The sequence below is a fragment of the Megascapheus bottae genome, chromosome 20 (genome assembly GCF_031878675.1).
Source record: "Megascapheus bottae isolate mThoBot1 chromosome 20, mThoBot2.hap1, whole genome shotgun sequence".
Classification (NCBI taxonomy): Eukaryota; Metazoa; Chordata; class Mammalia; order Rodentia; family Geomyidae; genus Megascapheus; species Megascapheus bottae.
Window position 1 is genome coordinate 42,422,427 of NC_143528.1, and position 22,320 is coordinate 42,444,746.

General features: G+C 48.2%; 1 protein-coding gene across 1 annotated transcript in view; it reads left to right on the forward strand.

Annotated features, from left to right (window-relative positions):
* The window catches only part of Csmd1 (CUB and Sushi multiple domains 1), a 705,832-nt gene that overhangs the window by 398,259 nt on the left and 285,253 nt on the right, over positions 1-22,320 (forward strand). The window contains exon 6 of the mRNA XM_090353740.1: positions 12,971-13,083. Coding sequence (XP_090209866.1) covers positions 12,971-13,083 — 113 coding nt within the window. The remainder of the gene's footprint in view (positions 1-12,970; positions 13,084-22,320) is intronic.

Sequence of the window (22,320 nt, forward strand, 5' to 3'; positions counted from 1 at the left end):
AGCGACATCCGAGATCTAGAGCGTCTCTACACATGCGTGCCCCTCCAGGTAGCCCCACACCTCAGGTCCAGGCCACTGGGGGGCCCACGGCAGCCCCTCACAGCCAGCTGCCCAGAAACCAGTCACACGGAGCTGGAGCTTGCTGATGGAAACACGGGAATGCCAAGCTCTCATCCCTTAGAAGCAGACCTGACCCAGCGTTCCTCGCATTCCACCAGCCAGGGGCGAGGCCACCGCTGCCTGCCTGAGGGTCAGGGCTCAGGGAACGCCTGTCCCAGCTCCCTTCCAAAGGGCCCTCTGCACTCTGAGAAGCCAACTAGCTCTGGCACTAGTCAATATTTATTGAGTGACTCCTGTATGCAAATCCTGACATTTAGGGCCCCAGGGAAGAGGACGGGAGCGGGAGTCTTGATCTCTGTCATCAAGATACTAACTGTATTTCCAGAGAGACCCGATGCAAATTAAAACTGCCCATGGCCCCAGTAAAAGATGGCCATTTTCTCTTGTCCTGCATAATGGATGGCCAAGGGTCCACTGGTGCCGGTAAAGGGACTGGGCAGTGTGGGAGGCTGGCCAGAGAGGGGCCTGAGGGGGTTGCCAGCCGGGGGGGTGGGGTACAGGGGTTAATAAATGAGGGGTTCTCAGAGGGGGCCCCATGCTTAAAAGTAAGGAACGGATTGCTTGGAAACCGAATAAAAATGGAAAACGACATGATTTACATGGCAGTCGGGGACACTCCCGCTGGATTATAGAGGAGAATGAAAATCTAAAAATAGGCAGCTAGCCTGAGCGGCTGCAGTCACTGGGGACAGATGGATGTCGCTGGAGGCCAGGACCAGCTCAGACCCCAGGGCTGAACAGAAATGTCCCCAAACAGGAAATGACAAAGCCTGTGGCACTGGGCACGGGGGGGGGGGTTCTGAGTACTCTCCTGGGTCCCTTCTTGTTCTTTTGGGTGCTTTCTGCCATTTTCCTCACTGCTGTCCTCGGAGCTCAAGGGCAGAGAGATCATTTACCATGTGTTGAGAGCCTGACTCCGGGCCACCCTCCAAGGTCAAACTCACACCACTGTGAGAGCGCCAGTGGGTGCGATTCTAAATACAACGTCCAAGATCCTCAAGTTCACCAGGTAAACAGTGAGGGAAGTTTGAACCTCCAGCCCATGCAGCAGGACAAACAAATAGGGGAAATACTTTCTTCCTTTTACACAATGAGAGCCTGCACAGCTCCAGCTCAAACATCGGGAGACATGCCTGGGTTCAAATCCTTCAGTGACTTTGTTGTGTCACTCTGGGAAAAAGTTTAAGCATTATGGGTCTCCATTTCATTTTTGACAAAGTGATAGACCATTAGCTTAATGCCCATCATGATTGCCAGAGGGACAAAGAAGGGAAAGTCATTAAGAGCTGACCGGGATTTTCTAGCCATTAGTCTAGAGAAAAAGATCAATCATAATAAAATTTGCAACAACCAGATACTTACAAAAGTGCTCAGGCATTTCAGGAAAAGCATTAAGCCCTCAAAGGTAAACTTGTTCTGTTTCACATTGTGTTTTTGTAATCAAATAGATATTTCAGGATGGAAGAGCAAGGCAGAAAGTGGCCCCTTCCTGTTGCTGATGTGGGGTTAGACCTGAAGTTTCTGCTCTGAGGTCATCACTGATGGGGCAGGTTCACATTGGCAGAGAGCAGGCCAAACCCTGGAGGCTGGCAGCGTTTGAGAACTTTCAGAAAGCTTGCAGAAATAAATGAAAGAATTAGAAACCGGTGAGGAAAGAAAAAAGGACGCTGTGTCTGAAAGACATCAAACTAAAAGGAATCTTGCAGTTTTATTTTCTTATTTGAAGCACTGACTCTCCAGTCGTTACATTTTAAAAGAAACACGTGAACTGGGTGTGGTGGTTCACACCTGTAATCCTAGCTACTCAGGAGGCTGAGACCTGAGGATTGTGGCTCAAAGCCAGCCTGGGCACTCAAGTCTGTGAGACTTTGATCTCCAATTAATCACCAGAAAACAGGAAGTGGTGCTGTGGCTCAAGGGGTGGGGCGGTAGCTTGAGCGGAAGAGCTCAGGGACAGCACCCAGGCTCAGAGTTCAAGTCCCACAACTGACAATAAATAAATAATAAATGGATGCATCACACTACTCTGGTGTAGGAAACATAAAAAATTTCCCATTTGGGAACTTTCAACAAGTTTTCTTATCCAGATTTATTCCCATTTTTCCTTAAAGTGTCTCCATTCACCTTCATTCATTCAAGTTACTTTATGGACAATTCTAGACCTATAAAATTATTTTGAGAGGTTTTTCTCTTGCATTCATATGAAAGGATGAATATGGCGCAGTAATCCTGTTGCTCCAGAGCGACAGCCGTGGGACTGGCTGCGTGCCACTCCCTCGGTCTCAGGTCTCAGAGTGGGGATGAGGGTGTGCGTAGATGGGCTGGGTGGCATTTTCTGTGCCACGGCCCTGTCTGCCTGCAGGTTCATCTCACGATCCCAGGCTCTGTGCACTCTGCTCTGGCCCTCAGCGTGGCCCATAGAGTCACCGGAGCAAATGTCCCAATGCACTGCAAAGGCGAAGCACAGAATGACTGTCACCTCCAGCTTAAAAGAGGAGCAAAGGGAAAATGACCATCTGCCCGACTCTCTTACTGTCATTACATGTTCTGACTCACAGCCATGAACAAGTGTCGTGAATGTTTTAAGAAGTTTCTGCTCATCTTATTAACCTGGAACTTGGAGTAATACATACTGCAAAGTCCCCAGAATCACTGCCAAAGCCACGTGCCACTCCACCGGGCCTGGTGTTGGGCCACGGCTACAACAGGCTTTTCACCATTGGCTGATTTGCTTGGTGCTGATTTGATTTCAGTTTTCCCCAGGAAATGCTTATGCAAGTGCTCGCACAAAATGTCACCAATATTCTCCAGGTGAGCAGAGAAATAACTTCTTACATTCAGAAAGCTCTGGTGTTACACAAATCCTCGCAGGCCGGACACCTTGTCTACTCTGAAGATCACAAAGTACCCGAGGAAGAGAGAATGTTATTGAGGAAATTGCTCTGTGGCTGAACACTGATGGAATTGCTTTCTTTGGATGAATCTCCTTGGAGAACGGCACTGAGGAGATTGAACCAGCATCTCAGGAAATGTACAGCCTGATTGGGTTGAACCTTTCCTGCCTGTCGCTGTGTAGCTGTGGAGGATGGGTGAGGTACTGGATTAGCACACAGGAGCTGGAGCCATTCTGCCTGAGCAGTACTTGTAGAGAGGGTCCAGATGCCTTGGGTACTTGTGACTTCAACAGTAGTGGTTTTCGGATGCTCATTATAAATACCATTCGAGATTGCCACAGAAATTGACTTCATGGAATGGGTTCTGATTTTGGCTTCAGGATGTAATTTTGCACCATTAAAGTTGTGAAATCCACTCTTACTTTTGAGTCAACACTGCGATAATGCATCCTTCACAGAAGATAATGAAGGACTGGTAGCCTCTGGATTGTTTGCTGTGCTTCCGGAATATTATTCTAACGAACAACTGTTATTTCAGTCTCCTCATTTGTGGAATACGAACTAATTGCTCAGCCTCGTCGGTAGTGTTTCTGAGCATGAACAGACTAGAGTAATCCTGGTGTGCTCACACAGGGAGAGAAAGGAGGCTATTAACTTTGAACTTTTGATATTTGATTTGTGCATTTAATTTTTTATCCAGATGGCAAGGTTTGGTAGCCCAGTCCTACTTATTTAATACTGAGGGGGAAGGCAAAGGAATTTAAAAGAGATGCAAACAAGACATCATGTGAATACCAAACACAGGGCTGTTTGGGAAATGACCTTGGAAATTCTCCTGCTTATATTTACATGGAGATTCCTTAGTTTTGTAAAAAAATAAAAATAAAAAGTTTGTAAAATACAAAACTCTAAAATGGTCAAGAACATAGTAAGCAACTATATTTTCTGCTGGCCGTTAAATATACCTTGATATTTTGCAACTGAATGTTTCTCATAGAACACATATGAAGACTTATCTTAAATGCCTTTCAAGTAATAGAAAACTTGATGTTCTGGATATGCACACTTAGGTGTGTTAGATAATCTTATTATGCCTGGCTTTCCATACCCCAAGTGCTATATAATAGATACAGCTTCAAATATCAACCCTGCACTCATCTATACTTCATTGAAACTCCACATTATGAACGAACCCAATTGATTCGGGAAAATTAAAAGTGGTTCATGAGTCTTTCGTATGATCCCAAACTGTAGGATAATTTTGCACTGATAATTGGATGCAGCCAGTAAATAATATAGAAAGATTACTCTCAGACATACACAATCCTACTTACAAAAGGACTACTTGATCCCTTCCTCCGTCCTCACTGGAACTGACCTACCAAGACTTTTGAGAGCCTTCCTCCATGCTGAATTTTTATCATATGTACCTATGATGCTACTTTGAAATAAAGTCCACAGAAAATTATGAACTGACATCCTCAAAAGCTCAAGTGGTGAGTTTTGTTCTTGCTTTCTCTCCTATGTCAGGAAGTAAGAGACGAGCTCTGGAACAGGCCGTGAGTCTGTTTTATTTCTCTGAAGGCCAGATGTAATGAGTCTTTTGAAAGGAGGTTCTAATGTAACATTGTATGTAGGAGACAATTAGGAATGTTAACTTGGCATGAAGTTTTGTGTCAGGCAAAAACCTCAGCATTGCTGAACTCAGCTGAGCCTGGAAATATCAATCCGTCAAAACTGGAAGCGCGGGCTGGTGTCACCGGGAAGGTATTCTTACGAGCTGGCTCTCCGTGGGGCGCCCTCCTTCCTTACCCGTCCTGCAAATGCCTGGAAGCAGCAGACTCTCTCACCTGCGTGTCCAAGGAGAGAGGAGAAACCTGCGCCACAGTGTGGAGAAGTGTGTGGGGAGGGTGGGGCCGCCGACGCCGTCCTGACCCAGGGGAGGCCAGCGGGCCGCTGGCTGCCACAGCCTGATGGCGGTCCCAGCCTTGCGCGTGGTCTCCCAGGAGGCAGAGCTGCCTGTGCCACGTCCAGCAGGCGTGTTTCCAGCGGGCTCTGGGCACTTACTCTGCGCGTCGTTCTTGCTGAGGCCTGCAGGGCATCAGAAAGCGCAGTGACAATGGGGAAAGCCCGGAGGGCCAGGGCTTCCGGGCTGTGCAGCTCAGGGAAGAGGGGGTCGTCACGCCCATCCTCAGAGGGAGGGAGGGTGTGGGGTTCGAATATCCACCCTCCAGGCTCTGCAGCCCATGCCTGGCCTGACGCCTCCTCTGCTCCCTCTCCTGGCATCCTTGAGGGCTGGAGGTGCCATGTCTGCAGCCATGGCGCCTCCGATGCCTGGATGCCACCCCTCAGGGACCCAGAGGACCGAACAGAAAAAAAAATACAAACAGAATAGACCTACTTCTGTAATGCAGCGGCCTGGGGAAGGAGCGGGGTCTCATCCCGAAGAGCCCGTTCAGTGACTCCGCTCTGACTGCCCTTCCACAGGGTGTCTTCATCAATGCCAGCTAGATTTTGATGTAAACGTTCTGAGTGGCACAGCCAGAGGAGAGGCCGCCACTTAGTCACTCACAGGCATGGAGGCTCCAGGGAACCACAGGGCTTCAGCCAGTCTTTCCTCAGTAGCCCACCTTCTCCCCAAATTACACTAAGTCCTCTGGCCAGTCTGTGGCCTGCAGCTCCTATTCCAACGATTTCTGTAAGCGCTTCCCATATCCTGAGGAAATGATATTCCAGACCTCAGAGATAGCCTCTCTCCCTCTCTCTCTCTCCCTCTCTCTCTCTCTCCTTCTATCTCTCCCTCTCTTTCTCTCCCTCTCTCTCTCTCCCTCTCTCTCTCTTTCTCTCACACACACACACACAGAGCCAAATTTGCAATCATGACAGGATTTTTTTTTCACCTGCTGGCAAAGTTGGACATTTATCAGGTAATCTAAAATGATTAGTGCAATCCTAGAAAACCTTGGTAAGAGCACAATGGTGTGTGCCAGGCACACAATTCATTTTTTCTTTGATTATTAGTGAGATGTGCAGTGACTTGGAGAGCACAGAGAAAATGCAGTGATGTGGTATGGCTTTCTGGAGGCAGGGCGGGCATCCGGGTTTCTGTGATAAAGTATCATGATATCGACATGACAGGGGCATGGGAGGGCAATCTCGTGTGGCAGGAAGAGAGCACTCAGCTGTCCTTCAGACCCCGCCCTGAGGAGACCCTCTTTAGTTTGAACCCACTCTTGATGCCACAGTGGGCCTGGTTTCTCAGTGGACCTTGGAATTAGGCCTACACGAATGAGATCTTTTCAGAGTCTCTTAACCTTGGGGTAGAGCCAGGTGACCTGGGCCCTTAATCTTAGAAAGCAAACAATAGGAGCTCAGAGGAAAGATGGCGATGGAGGCAGAGCTAACGGAAAGGAGCTGAAATCTTACGAGTGATTTTACAGTAAGTATTCTTTAAAGACTTCAAGAAGTGCATCCCTTCTGACCCATAAGTTTTATTTCTAAGAAACGATCTCTGGAAACAAATGTGCTGATTCTAAACATGCACAGCTCATTCTTGAGGAGATTTACCACAAAATTGACTGTGCTTTAGGAAGGGAGATTAATTTACTATGCTAGAACAATACATACACAATAAGGGACATTCCTTCCAGAATATTCCAGAAATCACAGTTTGCATGGATGGATGGAGGAAGAGCTATGTGAATGAGAGAAGAAAATATTTCAATGGTATGGAAATAGATGCATTTCTGTCTCTCTATACTTACTTGCACTGTACAACATTTAGAATATTAGATATCATTCCTGCTTTATGCACAGACCTTCTCTCTTCCCTTACATATTATGTATTGAAATTTGGGAGGAAATAGCAGGGGTGGAGTAGTTGTGAGGTGATGGGTTCAAACTCTGGTCCAAGAGAGGAAAGATCACAAAGGACTCTCACCCAGGTTGCTTCAGGGACCTGAAGCAAAAAGGAAGAGAAAAGAGAGTGTGGGAGCTGTGGGCTCCTTGTCTGCAGCCGTCAGCCTGGCCTGTGCAGCAGACCCCCAGCTCCCAGCACCGTGAGAGCACAGCGGCCCAGAAGCAGAGCTTATAGGCACCGCGGGCAGATCTAAGCAGAACTGGTGGAGTGCTGCCAAGACAGAGAGCGGAGCCATGGGAGCACAAGCAGCACACAGAGAGGAAGCTACGGTGAGGACAAACGTCCCCAAGGGGCAGGAAGGACAGAAGGTGAACCTCCCAAGGAAGCCCTGGACAGAAAATTGAGGTGCGAGGGGGCCAGGGAAGGGACTGGGCAGGGAAGGGGCAGGGGCCGGGTGTCCTGCTGTGCAGGAGAGGTGGTCTCTGTGGAACAATGCCAAGTGAGTGAAAACCCAACAGGAAGTGGTAGGAAGCTAAAGGAAGTAAAGGACAGGTCACGTTACAAAGAAGACATCTGTCCCTGTGTGGTTTATTGAGCTTTCAGTGCTCTTGGTGGGGCTTTTCCTCAGCGCACACGTGTGTGTGTGTGTGTGTGTGTGTGTGTGTGTGTGTGTGTGTGTGTGTACCCAAGTGCATACAGCTCTTTCTACATCGTTGCAAGGTGAGAACTCCCTTTTAGTTTTCACCATTATTCCATTCTGCATTCATACGAAGGCTTGGCATGGTCACGTAAAGTCGCTTCTGCCTCCTAAGACATTGAATTCACTTGGAAGAAGAATGACACCAGGTCAAAACTTGACAGTTGGGGAGCCATCTGTACCGAGTTGTGCCACTCATTTCAACAGATCTCTGTTCTGTGAGAAGGTGAGAAATCACCACCCCTTCGGTCACTTTCTCCCCAGGCTCACAAGAAAGCGCCTCCTCAAAGCCAGGGCTTCGTTAAAATCTCAAGTCTCTCCAGGAAGGGAAGAAAATTGAAGTCTGTCCTAATGTTACGAGGGCTTTCAGGTTCTTAATCATACCACTGAGAGTTTGAACCACAGAGGCACCCCTCCTCAGCAATCAACCCAGCAATGTTTTCTGAAAACATTAGAAATCTGGGCCCAGGTCAGAAATACTTAGAGCACTTTCAAAAGCCCTAAGCATTCCCAATGCATTTCAGGAAATTATCTCAATAAGTCGACTCTCCATTTTTCACGTTACATAAGTGAAATGCATGAGTCACTGATGATGTGGGCTGTTATAAAATGTTCAAGCAGTGGGCTCTGGCTCTTGCTTGCCTCACAGAAGGGAACAGAGAAGCAAAGGGAGGTTAGGTTGAAGGGAAAAAAAAGAAAAAGTAATGAGCAGATTATAAATAGAATCCCAAAATCATGGAGAAACTATTTGGGGAAAGTGGAACAGACCAGCCTGCTCTCTTTTGGCTCAAAGCAGGCCGTCTTACCCTTACGTTTCCCTGAGAGCCCTACATTTATTTTTACTCTTAGCAGAAGCAAATACATGTTGGATGCTTTGAAGGAAAATGAACCTGGCAATCTTGAAGGAAAATGAACCTGGCAATCGTTCAAGTGGCTGCTTTTGGCATTTATCAAAGACGTGAGAAGGGCCCGTTTTGCAGTCTCACCAAAGGCCCACCCTGTGCTCCTCATCGACCCATTGGCTGCCTGTCCTAGTTCAGCTGCTCGAGAATGCAAATAGACGGAGCATTCCCTTGCCCTTGGGAAGGCGCTGCCCTGCTGGTTTGGCCCTGCCTCCAGGGTGCCACCTGCTATCCTGGACTCGGGGACCACCCTGAATTTCCCAGGGGCATGTCTTGCTTCGATGCCTGAGAACAGAATGGGCCGTGGGCCTTCCGCTGATGCGTGGAGATGTCTGAAGTACCTGAGCCTGATGAGCTGATGCAGACTTTGTTGACAGCTAGAGTTGTGGCTTTCTTCCGCTTTGCACTTGTACTCATTTTTCCTGCCAGTTCCAAGACATTTTCTCCATGATATACTCCTATACCAACTGCTATAGTCTGCATTTTTATGACCTGTAAGTAGTGATACAAAAGAGTTGCCATTTACCAGGCCGTTTATGAATAGGGCCTCTTGTCAGTGTCACCCTTTCCAATATTCTCACCCTCCCCTTCCCTCATTCTTTGAGTTTTATAGGATATACAAGGATTCTTGTCTACATTTTCCCTCCTTTTCCTCTTCATAACTCTACCCTTTCCTCCTTGACCCCAATCCTTCCTAGTGTTTATTTTGTTGAATCTGATTTTGTCTTTCTAAGGAATTATACTAGTTCAGTTCTCCCTTGAACTTACCATATTTTAGTTAATATATTTGTATGCACTTTCACCCCACCAAAAGAACTTATCTACAACTTTATAAGCTAAATCTGGCTTCTACTTTTAAGGTAAAACAAGTATCTTTATTATCTCTGGGCTTGACTTACTTCACTTAGCATAATTTTCCCAGGTCCTTCCATTTCTTTACCAGTGGTCTGATATTTCCAAAGGATGAGTCAAATTCCATTGTGTTTCTATTCAACAATTTCTCAGCCCATTCATGCACTGAGGTGGCATCTGCGCTTATTCTATGCCTTAGCTATGGTGAGTGGGGCAGCCGTGAACATGGTTGCACTGGTAGCTTTTCCGTGGCCTTGTTTGTGCTCTATTGGATGTCCAGACGTGGAATTGCTGGAGCCTCGGGGAGCCCTCTGTGTAGTCTTCTGAGGATCCTCCACAGTGGTGGAAGAGGTTTCCACCCCCACCCACAGGACAGCAGAGCTCCCTTTGCCTCCATGCCCCCACTTTCCTTGGTAATGGTTGTTCTTTTCGGGGAGATGGAGACTCAGCGCCCTCTTGATTCGCATTTGTTCTATCGGCAGAGATGTGGAGCATTTCTTCATGTGACTATTGGCCCATTTGACAGGAAATCCAGTCTGGAAGACTTAAGAGAACTGTTGATGGTTTCTCAGAAATCTCACTCCAGCCAGAGGGATCATTTAATTTCTGGAAATCACAGGAAGGCTCTAAACTGGACTGCACTGATTCTGCAAAGTGCCGCAGAGCTCAGAAACACCCTGCCTATTTCATTTCCTTCTAGGCTAAGATGTTTTTTAGGTGGAATATATTTATTAAAATATGACATAAAAGTCACTTTATTGAGATAAAGCTAATAAAATTGATAGTGAAATGACACATGTTCTATATTCCTGCAAGGTCTTCACTTCTGTTTCCTGCAAACACTTGACGGCTTATACCCACACATTTCCATGGTCTTGAATCCCAGTGCAGAAGGCCGACTGCAGGACCACGACCCGGTGTTGTCAGGCCGTGGTGCACTCTGAAGGCTCTGAGAGACACCATTGCTTTGTCCTCTTCAGCCTCCAAATCTGATCAGCATCCTGCACAGCCCAGAGCGTGGAGTCCTGGATGCCTGACTCGGGGCATCTTCGTAGCCTCCTCTCGCCCTCACTGGCCTCCACACCCCTCTTCCACAGCCTCGTCCCACACCCAGGCTCTGGCAAACCCACTGGGCTACCCTAGGATGTGGGGTCATCGCCGCCTGATGCAGCTCTGTGATGGTGGCAATGTCCGCCCAACCCCTCTGGCATAATGGGCATCATGGCCTTCCGTGTGGAGGGCCATTGTTTGTCCTGACACCCTAGAACTTGTATGAGTTCTTTGCCCCTAATTTCCATGGGAATCACGGGCGGTGGGTTCAGTCCACACTCTGGTGCGCTGGTCTATTTAGTAAGAACCTTCTATCAGTCCTTTGCACTGAAGGAACAGTTGCGGTGGTAGCATCATCCTTATGGGGAACAAAGATAGTCACCCTACCCACCCCACGGGCAAAGGGGGAAGAGCTCAGGGTTCCGAGGATCTGAAGCCCTCGCACTGGAAACTCTTCCCTCCCTCCTCCAGCTCACCTCTGCCCTCTCGCACGCACAGGCTGTGAGTATCCACCACCGCACAAGGCCAAAGCCAGAAATGCGGTACACACACACACACACACCGCCCTTCCACAACGGTTTTCCTCTGGTGTGACCGTGGAAAGCACATCCGGTCCCACGCAACTCCACACAAAAGGAGACTACGGAAGTCACAGCTCTGGTAAAGGTTTGCCTTTCCTCCATTGCTGATGCACAGCGCGCAAGTCTCCTCTTGCGTGGCAGTGGTACAAATCCCTTCCTGTCACCCTCGCGTTAGGCGTAAGAATGGGTGATATATATTTTAACTGGGTAGGAAAAAATAATCTTAAAAACATGTATGTGAAATCCACCTTTGAGTGTCCACAATGAAGTAATCGTGGAGCGTAGCCATGCACCCGTGTCTGCCTTAGAACAATGGTACTGCTTACCATCTTTAAGCCACACAGCCAAAATGTTCACAACCTGCTCTTTAAAGAAAGGTTTTCCTCCCGTGTCGTAGCACACGTGCCGTCACCGTGGTACGCATCGCCAAACAATACACCAATTTTCCTGTTCTGAATCATCCCCAAAATGTATGTTTTTAAACCACCACCAACTAGACCTAGAATCCAGTTATAACAAGTTCAAGAAATATGTGTAAGGGAGCTGGATAGACTCTGGGGTTCTTTAGATCCCGAATTCAATTTTCTTTTGGACATTCTCGGGACAGCCAGAGAGGAACATGATCTATTGCGTGTGTAAATAACCTCTCCTGGAAGAGAGCGGAGGAGATGAGATGCGTGTCGGGTCAGCGGGGTGTGACTGCCACCACTCTGGGCTCCACAAATCCAAGCCGAGAGGGTTGTGCCGCTCCCTGGCAGGAGAGCGTTTTGCACAGTCCAGACACTGCTGCAATCTGTGGCAGTCAGGCATGGCTGTGACTTCCAGCGGATCCTGCATGCTGGAATGGTCAGCCTGGGCGAGGAACATGCCGAGCTACATGCATCATGGGGGCTGGTGGAGCCAGCTGCCACGGCTCCCGGTAACCTTGGGTGTCCAGCGGACCCTGAGCTTAGAAAGTACAGCCTGGCCAGCTTGGTCACAGATGGCATGCAGTCCACCTTGATGTCCCTGTCAGCAACATGGACAGAGCTTGAGCTCTCACAGACACCATCACCCCAGAATCCCTCTTGAAAATAGCTGGGACGGCATTCTATGAGTACCTACCCCCAGTGTAAATTCAACATAGGCCTTAGGTAGCTTCCCGAGAGCATCGGTGTAACATCTTGGACACCGTCTATCTCATCTGCTGGTCAAGCAGTCAGAGTCCACTGGTCCAACGTGGAGTGGCTTCCCATCCCTCAGGCTGGAACGTGTTCACCTCTGCACTCCAGACACAGGCTCTCCACCATCTGAGGAAACTCTCCTTCCTCGGGAATGTCACCAAGGAGAAGCAAAATGTGCCGTCATTTCTGACAATTAAGCTGAACGTTGTCGAGTGGACTGGATATTTCCAAACAGCGTAACAGAGATTGATTGTATCTTCACTTTAAAAGATTAATACACTACTTTAGTAAAGCATAATTTTATTCCATTTCAAATCTCTTTGACAGTTGCTGTCATCAATCTTAGAAAAGCTGTTCTCTTTTACCTCCTGGGAAGACCCAGGTGGTGAATTCTGCAGAGAGATTGCTGGGAATCTGGCATGCTCTCAAGCATGATAAACAGTTTGCTTAAGTGTGCTTCAAATTAATAGATTCACTAAGTGCCCACAGGAAGAAAGGACGATTTTTATTATTTGCCTTTTTTGTTTTTCTTTTATTTAATAGTTCATGGTGATTAAAGTCCGAAGCAGGGTGGGGGATGCTGGTAAGAGATCAAAATAATTCCTTTTCCTACATCCACTATTAAGACATAGACAAAATGTCAAGTCCTCTCGAAAGCCTTCATTCCATCACGGTCAAAGAATGCATTTGTGTTTGGGCAAGGGTGACGACCGCGATCCTTTGAAGGTATCTGACAGGATCCCCGTGTCTTCAGAACGGGGGCAGGTCCCCCAGGCAGTGTTCCCAGAGCTTTGCCGCAGGAACGTTGCTCTGTGGGTTACAAGGCAGCTTTCTCTCCTGTCTCCTCTCCAGGCTCACAGGCATGAACCTCCCATCCCCGGTCATCAGCAGTAAGAACTGGCTCCGGCTCCACTTCACCTCCGACAGCAACCACCGGCGCAAGGGCTTCAACGCGCAGTTCCAGGGTAAGTACACCGGGCGAGCACCACGAGAACCCTCGTCCTCCCGGACCCTGCGGAGTGCAGTCCTGCCGGAGTTGGAGGGAGGAATACCAGTGAGCTCCACCACCCGCCTGTCCGTCTTACAGACAGCTCACTTTGGAAGACATACAGGTAGCATATGGCAACTCATTAGTGAGTCTTTCCTATTGTGACAGTGTGCAGTCGAGTTATCCCAACACTTCCAACTTCCAGGCCCCAGCCAGTAGACACCACAGCGTCCTTCCTCACATGCTAGCAGGGTTGAAGGGATGGGTTGCATGGAAACTCGTGAAAGCATCGTGCTGCCTTTCGTTCTAAAATACCTTCACAATGCGAAACCCTCGCTGTCTGAGTTAGACACTGACACACAGGGAATCTTTTTTCAATGTTTTTGTTGTTACTGTAAAGGTAACGTACTGAGGGCTCAGTTACGTACATAAGTCAGGTCACAGCTGTCCCCTTGTGGACAATGCTGCCTGCCCGGTTCAAACTCTTAAAACCTTCTGCAGCTGAACAAATGGAGTCCACATTTGGCAGCAGGTGGTGTGATTATACACGACCTGAGCACATCAGGACCAAGAGTCACAGAAACTCTCTAGGTCTCCTGGGCCCCTGCCAGAACCTTCTCCAGCAGAGACCCCGCCCAGGACTGCCATGCTGCCAGGCTCGCCCTGACGCCGTGAGGCGAGGCGGGCTATGTGGGGGCCGGCGGGGTCTCTTCCCCCTGGAGTCGGCACGGCTCCTCTCAACCTCCTTTCTGTGCCGAGGGTGAGGGCCAGGGCACCCGGAGCGGCAGGCTGTGCTCATCTCCACTGAGCGTGCGGACGTGAGAACAACCCTACTCTGGATGTGTTCAACACAACCTCAAGGAAGAAAACCAGGAAGACAACAGCAAAAACAACAGCAGTGGGAATATGAGAAGTGTTTTCTAAATGCCGTTTCCCCCGCTGTGTACATAGTCTTCCCTCAAAGCCTGAGTCTTGGCTTGTTTGATTTGTCATGGAGAAAGGGGACATGCATCTCCAGGTTCCATGTCCTCCGACTTTCCTGTTGTCACTTGATGACCACCGGTACACGCAGACAGGAGGGCTTGTTTCTGCAAGCATGCAGGTCCCCTGGTGACCCCGAGTCCATGGCTGCAGTGTTCTGGGGTCACTCACTGTGAAACACGAGGCGTCTTGCACGAAGGAACAGGGATGCCCTGGGCTTTCCTTCCATGAGACCCTGGGAGAACATGTAGGACACTGAGACGTGTGGAAGCCTTCCTTCACAACTTGACTCTTTTGGGTCAAGAAAGCAGTCATTCTCACACAGTGTTCGCCTCCTCTCTCCCTCACTTCCCAATCCCATATTCTCTGAGATATCTGGCTTCTCCTTTTCGTTCAAGTCATGTCAAAGACAGGCACAAGGCCGACTGCCAGGGAAAATGTCTCTGGGCAGCTCTTCGTAAAGTGCAGTCCCTCTTCCAAGAGTCAAGTCAAGGGGCGGAGGCTGCGGCAGGAAGCACCTCACCTCTGCCACGTCTGACGCTCACCCTGGCTCTCCTTGGATGAGAGATTTATGTAGGACACATTGTTGCTTTAAATCAGCTGAAAATCGAGCCCATTCTTTATGTGGTGCCTCCATCATTAATTATAATTAAATAAGTGCCTTGTTAGGATAATCCATCATCTGGACATTTTTGATGCCTACCATATGAATTTTTAAGGATATGAATCTTGAACCATGAAAGCCTTTTCACTCCTAAACAGGCATGCAAGTATAGGTCTCCAGTTTTACATAGGTTCACCTGACTAGTTATAAAAGCTGACTTCACATGAAAAAAATTCTTATTGATTTCTTTAACAAATAAATCATTCTGAAAGAAAGTGTTTGTAATAACGTTCCAATCTCAATGAGAAGCACCCTACCTCATAAATCAAGGCAACCCAGACAGCAGCTTTAAAGCTCATGTTGACACAAATAATTAGCTTGCTTTTTAGGTTATAGTTCTGTATCAATATTGATTTTTCTTTTATTTAAAACGAAGACCTTTATACAGAAGGGAGACTTCCACGTTATTAAAAATGCATTTGGGTAACTGAAAGCTTCCATTCCCTGATTTATTTGAATTCGGACGAGATGTCTGCACTCCATGGTATCCACGGCTCCGGGATTCTGGGATCGAGGAGAAGCAGAGGTCACAGGTCCCCTGCGAGTTCAATCCTAGAGCCCAGCCTCTGCCTGCCTCTGCCAGCCTCTCCCCGGAGAACAGCCTGACCCACTCAGCCAGAACCTCGGATGGAAGTTATCCCTTGACATTTGAGCTGGAGGACTCCACCCACGGCCCTCCATCCCCTGCAGCTGTGGGGCCCTGGGCCTCTCTGGGCCCTGCTGGTAGCGTCACCAAGCAGTCACATGGACACCTGTATCCTACCACAGTCAAAGAGAACCAGAGCAGTGTTATCTCGTGCTCTCTAAATCCTCCTTAAAGTCACTAAACCTGTGCAAGAGATCAAACACACCGAACCCCTCTTCCAAAATCTACCATCATTTCTTCCTGAACAAGAGATTCCGGCCAATTCCCAACTCCAGGGCTTTTAATACCGGAAGTCATAAAAGTCCATGTACGTGTTCCGAGTTGTTGGTTCCACCTCCACGTTTTGGTGAAACAGCTCTTTTTAGCATGGTGGCCCCTATGCCTCGCTGCACAGAATGACGTGAATGCAGCCTGTCTGGCAGAGAACTCGGCCATGCCCGGTGCAGGGAAGGGAGAATGTGGAGCAGAGCCTACTGCGCTCTGCAGCCTGGGCTGCCCCCTCCCACAGAGTGCCCTTCCTGCCTGGCCACTGGCCATCCAGGTCGCAGGTGTGGGGACTTCCCTTGTAGTGTGTCCCCCAGCCCTGCGGAGCTGAGCGTGGGCCTGCCCTGAACCAGGTCTCTGCTAATGGTCACACACACAGGTGTGTGGCAGAGGACCCATGAGGCATCCCCAGTCACAGGAACTGCTCACACTCACCCCAGTGAGACCCCACAAAAATGGAAAGACAGGCAATTCTACAGGGGCCAGGGTGACTAAACCTCACAGGCACAGGACTGTGGAGGAGGCTGGGGGCGAGTGGGGGCGCGGCAAGGCCATCCACCCGGTGAGGACGAGAGTCGCTGGCACCACTAGTGAGCCACGGTCCTCCAGTTCCAGCTGTGTGACAGTGCGGTGCATGCCATTGTCTCTGAATACTCCCCTCCCCTCCCCTCACCAGAACACTGCTTTTTATTTTCTTTCAAATGGGTCAAGACAATGGAAAATGTGACCCAAGCGTTAGGGGGATGTCCCTCTTCCCTGAGTGTTTCAGTGGACAGAGCCCGCCGCCTGCCAGCCAGAAGCCCGTGGGCCTGTGGACAGCACAGAGCCCAGGACTGCAGCCTCTGACGCCCGCCTCTGCCATGCGGCCTGCTCTCCTACTGTCTACTGTCTGCAGGGCTTAGACCCTGCCCTGCCCCTGTCTGCAGAGGTCAGCCAGTCCAGAGTCATGACCCTAGAGTGGAAAAGGACTTGCAGAGTGACCCGTCCCCTCCTGAAGGAGAGGTCTGTGCTCAGATCCAAAAGGCCAAAGCCCGCACCAGTGCCAAGCCAATGAGGAGGAGGAGAGGAGGAGAGAAGGACGAGGAGGAGGAGGAGGAGGAGAAGGAGGAGGAGGAGGAGGAGGAGGAGGAGGAGGAGGAGGAGGGCAGCTCTGGGTCCTGATGGGCCCCGTGAAGTTGATTGCATCTCTTTCCAATGCCAGGCAGGATATCCGAGGGAGAATGTGGTTTCCACCTTGTGACATTAGAACAAGCGGTGCGTGGTGACTTGTTAAATTATCTACGTGCTGCGTAGCCCTCTCCACTGTCGCACAGTGGGACACACCTGAGCTGAGGCCATTTGCGGAGGCCATTGCCCTTCCAAGGCCCCCAGAGAGGGTGACGGAGCTACTGCCCTGCTCAGAGCCCTTCTTAACCCAGGCTCCCTCCACGCAGACCGCATGGGATCTCCCCAGACCCTTCCCGCCTGGGGAAGGAGTCCCACTCCGCCCCCCTTTTGATATTCAGGGTAGTAGGGCATCTTTACAAAGGTCTCAATCCATTCCAAGCAAGATCTTCTCCGTGGCTAGCAGGGACCTTGCGTGGGTTTCAGGAGTGGCTGTTTAGAGGAGGCATTGTGGCTGGTGGAGCCCAGAGACAATGAGAAAAGCAGGCAACCATGTTCATTACAAATGCTAATCAGCCGAAATCTCACCTCCAGGCAAACTGGAGGAGTAAAGGAGCGCCGGTGTTTACGCTAGACTTTTCATTTCAGTCAGAGGGGTGTTGTGCGGTGCTGTATTTAACAGTTGCATACTTAAAATATGAACTCCCAGCAAGTGCTTATCACTCTTGATAAAACTCCTTGGAGTCACACCTCCGCTTTCTGAACTGCGGAATGTAGTTGACATCGGCCCACCGAGAGTCAATGAAGTTGCGGGTACATCACAGCTGTGTCAAATGGATTCATTCTTGGCAACAGCAGGTAGAGGTTAAGTTCTTTTGCTTGAAGACGGAGGAAAACGTCGACTACAGGGATCGTGTGCTTTCAGTCATTGTTTGTCTATAGCTTGTACTTGTGCCCTTGCGACAGTTCAGAGTCCCTTCCAAACCCCAGCAGCCGCTCCCTCCCTGTGTCCGGGCCGTGACAGCTCCCTGGTCGTCACCTTCACCTGGAAGGCTTTCTTCATACACTCCTGCAGCTCCCGGGAAGCGGCCTGGTCCCTCCCCTGGTGCCCCCACTCTGGCTGGCACTTGCACATACTCCGCTAAGGACCTACGCCACTCAGCCCCCCGTGGGACGGCTCGTCCTCCTGCAATCACAGTGTGTCTTTAAATACGTGGATACAATTCCAGCCCTCGGTGCCAGGGATGCTGAGGCTTCAGCATAAGGAATTCAAGAGGACTCAGCTTCCGACGAGCCAGCAGAGGTCTAGCCACCACACACAACGTGGCTGAGCTGCAGCCTCCTTACCTGACGGGAAATCCCACAACATGGACCCAGCATTGCGCTGCAGTGCTTGAAATGAACTGAACACTTTTGAAAAAGAATCTTTCAGAAAGAACTAAACTAATAAGATGTACTTCAATTAAATAAGTAATTTACTGTACTTTTCACCTCTAGTAAAACGATCCCTTTTGAAAATGGTTATATCATCACAAATTCATCATTGATTCATTCAGTGACACCTACGAGAGTCCAAGGGAATTTTAATTATAGATGTAATGAAGTATTATAAAACGGTGTATTCATTTTTGTATAGATTTCTGAGAAAATCCCATTATTGCAGGAAGATAGCTGTCAGCATTATTTACCTCCGAAACTCTTATACTTAACTACTTTCTGAAATGTCCCTAATGTGGAATTGTCTGCATTGTTTGATACTAATAACATTGGATTTTATAAAGATGCTATTCTGAATCTCCACTGTTTCTGAAATCTGCCTCTTCGGTCTTCATAAGTTTGTCTTTGTGCTTAATAATGCTCGGTGCTCCATTTGGGGTCTTGTCAAGGCTTTGATTTGCAATCTTCTTTGTCCAGGAAATTCAGTTTCAAATCATTTCTTGTAAAACAAAGTCCTAACTCTGATGATTCTGGGATTGCTCTTTATGTCAGATTTTGTTAGTAATTTACATCTTATTAGTTCTGCCCAAGAAAACCTATAGTTTTGCAGTTTCATATAATTTCCTTAGCAAGTATTTATGGCATAAAAAGGCAAAGCCCTGCATGCTTTTTGACTACTTACAGTTTAAATGACAGTGACTGAAAATATAAGATGGAAAAAACCCACAACTGATTAATTGTTCATTAAATCTCTTATTTATTTATTTATTTATTTATTTAATCAGTGGTGGGACTTGAACTCTGGGCCTGGGCTGTGTCCCTGAGCTCGTCAGCTCAGCCATTCTTCCTACTCCCTGAATCACAGCATCACTTCCAGTTTTCTGGTGGTTAGTTAGACAGTTGAACCTCGGTCCTCAGATCTCAGTCTCCTCAGTAGCTAAGATTACAGGCATGAGCTACTGCGCCCGCTAATCTCCTTCCTTTCTAGTTACATAAAGGATTGATCATGCCATCTCTACTATTCCAGAAAAAAGAATATTTTCTAAATAATGAACAGGGGCTTAATTTCTAGCAAATTTAAAGTCATGCCTAGAAAATATTAGCTGAAGTCTCTGCTGTGGGGAAAACATGTCATAATAAGAAACTATGATGAAAATATGCCATGCAACAAAGAAGAGCCTTTACTCCTGCTCTGGTGGTTGAGCCAGAACAACCTCTGACAATGAATCTCCACAATGCAAACGGGTTTACATTCTGGCCATTCCAGAAGGAGAGTGTGCTCTTGTTTGTAGTACTTACAAAGATCCCCCCCACAAGCAGGGATGTCTGGATCTTGAGGAAGAACTCAGGAAGGACTCTGGAAGAACTCAGGAAGAACTCAGAAAGAACTCAGGAAGAATTCAGGAAGAACTCAGGAAGAACACAGAAAGAACTCAGGAAGAATTCAGGAAGAACTCAGGAAGAACTCAAGAAGAACTCAGGAAGAACTCAGGAAGGACTCAGGAAGGACTCAGGAAGGACTCAGGAAGAACTCAGGAAGGACTCAGGAAGAACTCATAAAAAAAACTCAGGAAGAACTCAGGAAGAACTCAGGAAGTACTCAGGAAGACTCAGGAAGGACTCAGGAAGAACTCAGGAAGGACTCAGGAAGAACTCAGGAAGGACTCAGGAAGGACTCAGGAAGACTCAGGAAGTATTCAGGAAGAACTCAGGAAGACTCAGGAAGAACTCAGGAAGACTCAGGAAGTATTCAGGAAGGACTCAGGAAGAACTCAGAAAGAACTCAGAAAGAACTCAGAAGAACTCAGGAAGAACTCAGGAAGAACTCAGGAAGACTCAGGAAGAACTCAGGAAGGACTCAGGAAGGACTCAGGAAGAACTCAGGAAGTATTCAGGAAGGACTCAGGAAGAACTCAGAAAGAACTCAGAAAGAACTCAGAAGAACTCAGGAAGAACTCAGGAAGAACTCAGGAAGACTCAGGAAGAACTCAGGAAGGACTCAGGAAGGACTCAGGAAGAACTCAGGAAGTATTCAGGAAGGACTCAGGAAGTACTCAGAAAGAACTCAGAAAGAACTCAGAAGAACTCAGGAAGAACTCAGGAAGAACTCAGGAAGACTCAGGAAGAACTCAGGAAGGACTCAGGAAGGACTCAGGAAGAACTCAGGAAGTATTCAGGAAGGACTCAGGAAGAACTCAGAAAGAACTCAGAAGAACTCAGGAAGAACTCAGGAAGAACTCAGGAAGAACTCAGGAAGAACTCAGGAAGGACTCAGGAAGGACTCAGGAAGGACTCAGAAAGAACTCAGAAAGAACTCAGAAGAACTCAGGAAGAACTCAGGAAGAACTCAGGAAGATCTCAGGAAGAACTCAGGAAGAACTCAGGAAGACTCAGGAAGAACTCAGGAAGAACTCAGGAAGGACTCAGGAAGAACTCAGAAAGAACTCAGAAAGAACTCAGAAGAACTCAGGAAGAACTCAGGAAGAACTCAGGAAGACTCAGGAAGACTCAGGAAGAACTCAGGAAGGACTCAGGAAGAACTCAGGAAGGACTCAGGAAGACTCAGGAAGACTCAGGAAGGACTCAGGAAGAACTCAGGAAGAACTCAGGTAATACTCAGGAAGTCCTCAGGAAGGACTCAGGAAGAACTCAGGAAGAACTCAGGAAGAATTCAGGAAGGACTCAGGAAGAACTCAGGAAGTATTCAGGAAGACTCAGGAAGAACTCAGGAAGAACTCAGGAAGGACTCAGGAAGACTCAGGAAGACTCAGGAAGGACTCAGGAAGAACTCAGAAAGAACTCAGAAGAACTCAGGAAGAACTCAGGAAGAACTCAGGAAGAACTCAGGAAGACTCAGGAAGAACTCAGGAAGAACTCAGGAAGGACTCAGGAAGAACTCAGGAAGGACTCAGGAAGGACTCAGGAAGAACTCAGGAAGGACTCAGGAAGAACTCAGGAAGGACTCAGGAAGAACCCAGGAAGTATTCAGGAAGAACTCAGGAAGAACTCAGGAAGGACTCAGGAAGTACACAGGAAGTACACAGGAAGTCCTCAGGAAGGACTCAGGAAGAACTCAGAAAGAACTCAGGTAATACTCAGGAAGTCCTCAGGAAGGACTCAGGAAGAACTCAGGAAGAATTCAGGAAGGACTCAGGAAGAACTCAGGAAGTATTCAGGAAGACTCAGGAAGAACTCAGGAAGGACTCAGGAAGAACTCAGGAAGTATTCAGGAAGGACTCAGGAAGACTCAGGAAGTATTCAGGAAGAACTCAGGAAGACTCAGGAAGAACTCAGGAAGACTCAGGAAGTATTCAGGAAGGACTCAGGAAGAACTCAGAAAGAACTCAGAAGAACTCAGGAAGAACTCAGGAAGAACTCAGGAAGACTCAGGAAGAACTCAGGAAGGACTCAGGAAGGACTCAGGAAGAACTCAGGAAGTATTCAGGAAGGACTCAGGAAGAACTCAGAAAGAACTCAGAAAGAACTCAGAAGAACTCAGGAAGAACTCAGGAAGAACTCAGGAAGACTCAGGAAGAACTCAGGAAGGACTCAGGAAGGACTCAGGAAGAACTCAGGAAGTATTCAGGAAGGACTCAGGAAGTACTCAGAAAGAACTCAGAAAGAACTCAGAAGAACTCAGGAAGAACTCAGGAAGAACTCAGGAAGACTCAGGAAGAACTCAGGAAGGACTCAGGAAGGACTCAGGAAGAACTCAGGAAGTATTCAGGAAGGACTCAGGAAGAACTCAGAAAGAACTCAGAAAGAACTCAGAAGAACTCAGGAAGAACTCAGGAAGAACTCAGGAAGACTCAGGAAGGACTCAGGAAGGACTCAGGAAGGACTCAGGAAGAACTCAGAAAGAACTCAGAAAGAACTCAGAAAGAACTCAGGAAGAACTCAGGAAGAACTCAGGAAGACTCAGGAAGACTCAGGAAGAACTCAGGAAGAACTCAGGAAGGACTCAGGAAGGACTCAGGAAGGACTCAGGAAGGACTCAGGAAGAACTCAGAAAGAACTCAGAAAGAACTCAGAAAGAACTCAGGAAGAACTCAGGAAGAACTCAGGAAGACTCAGGAAGACTCAGGAAGAACTCAGGAAGGACTCAGGAAGGACTCAGG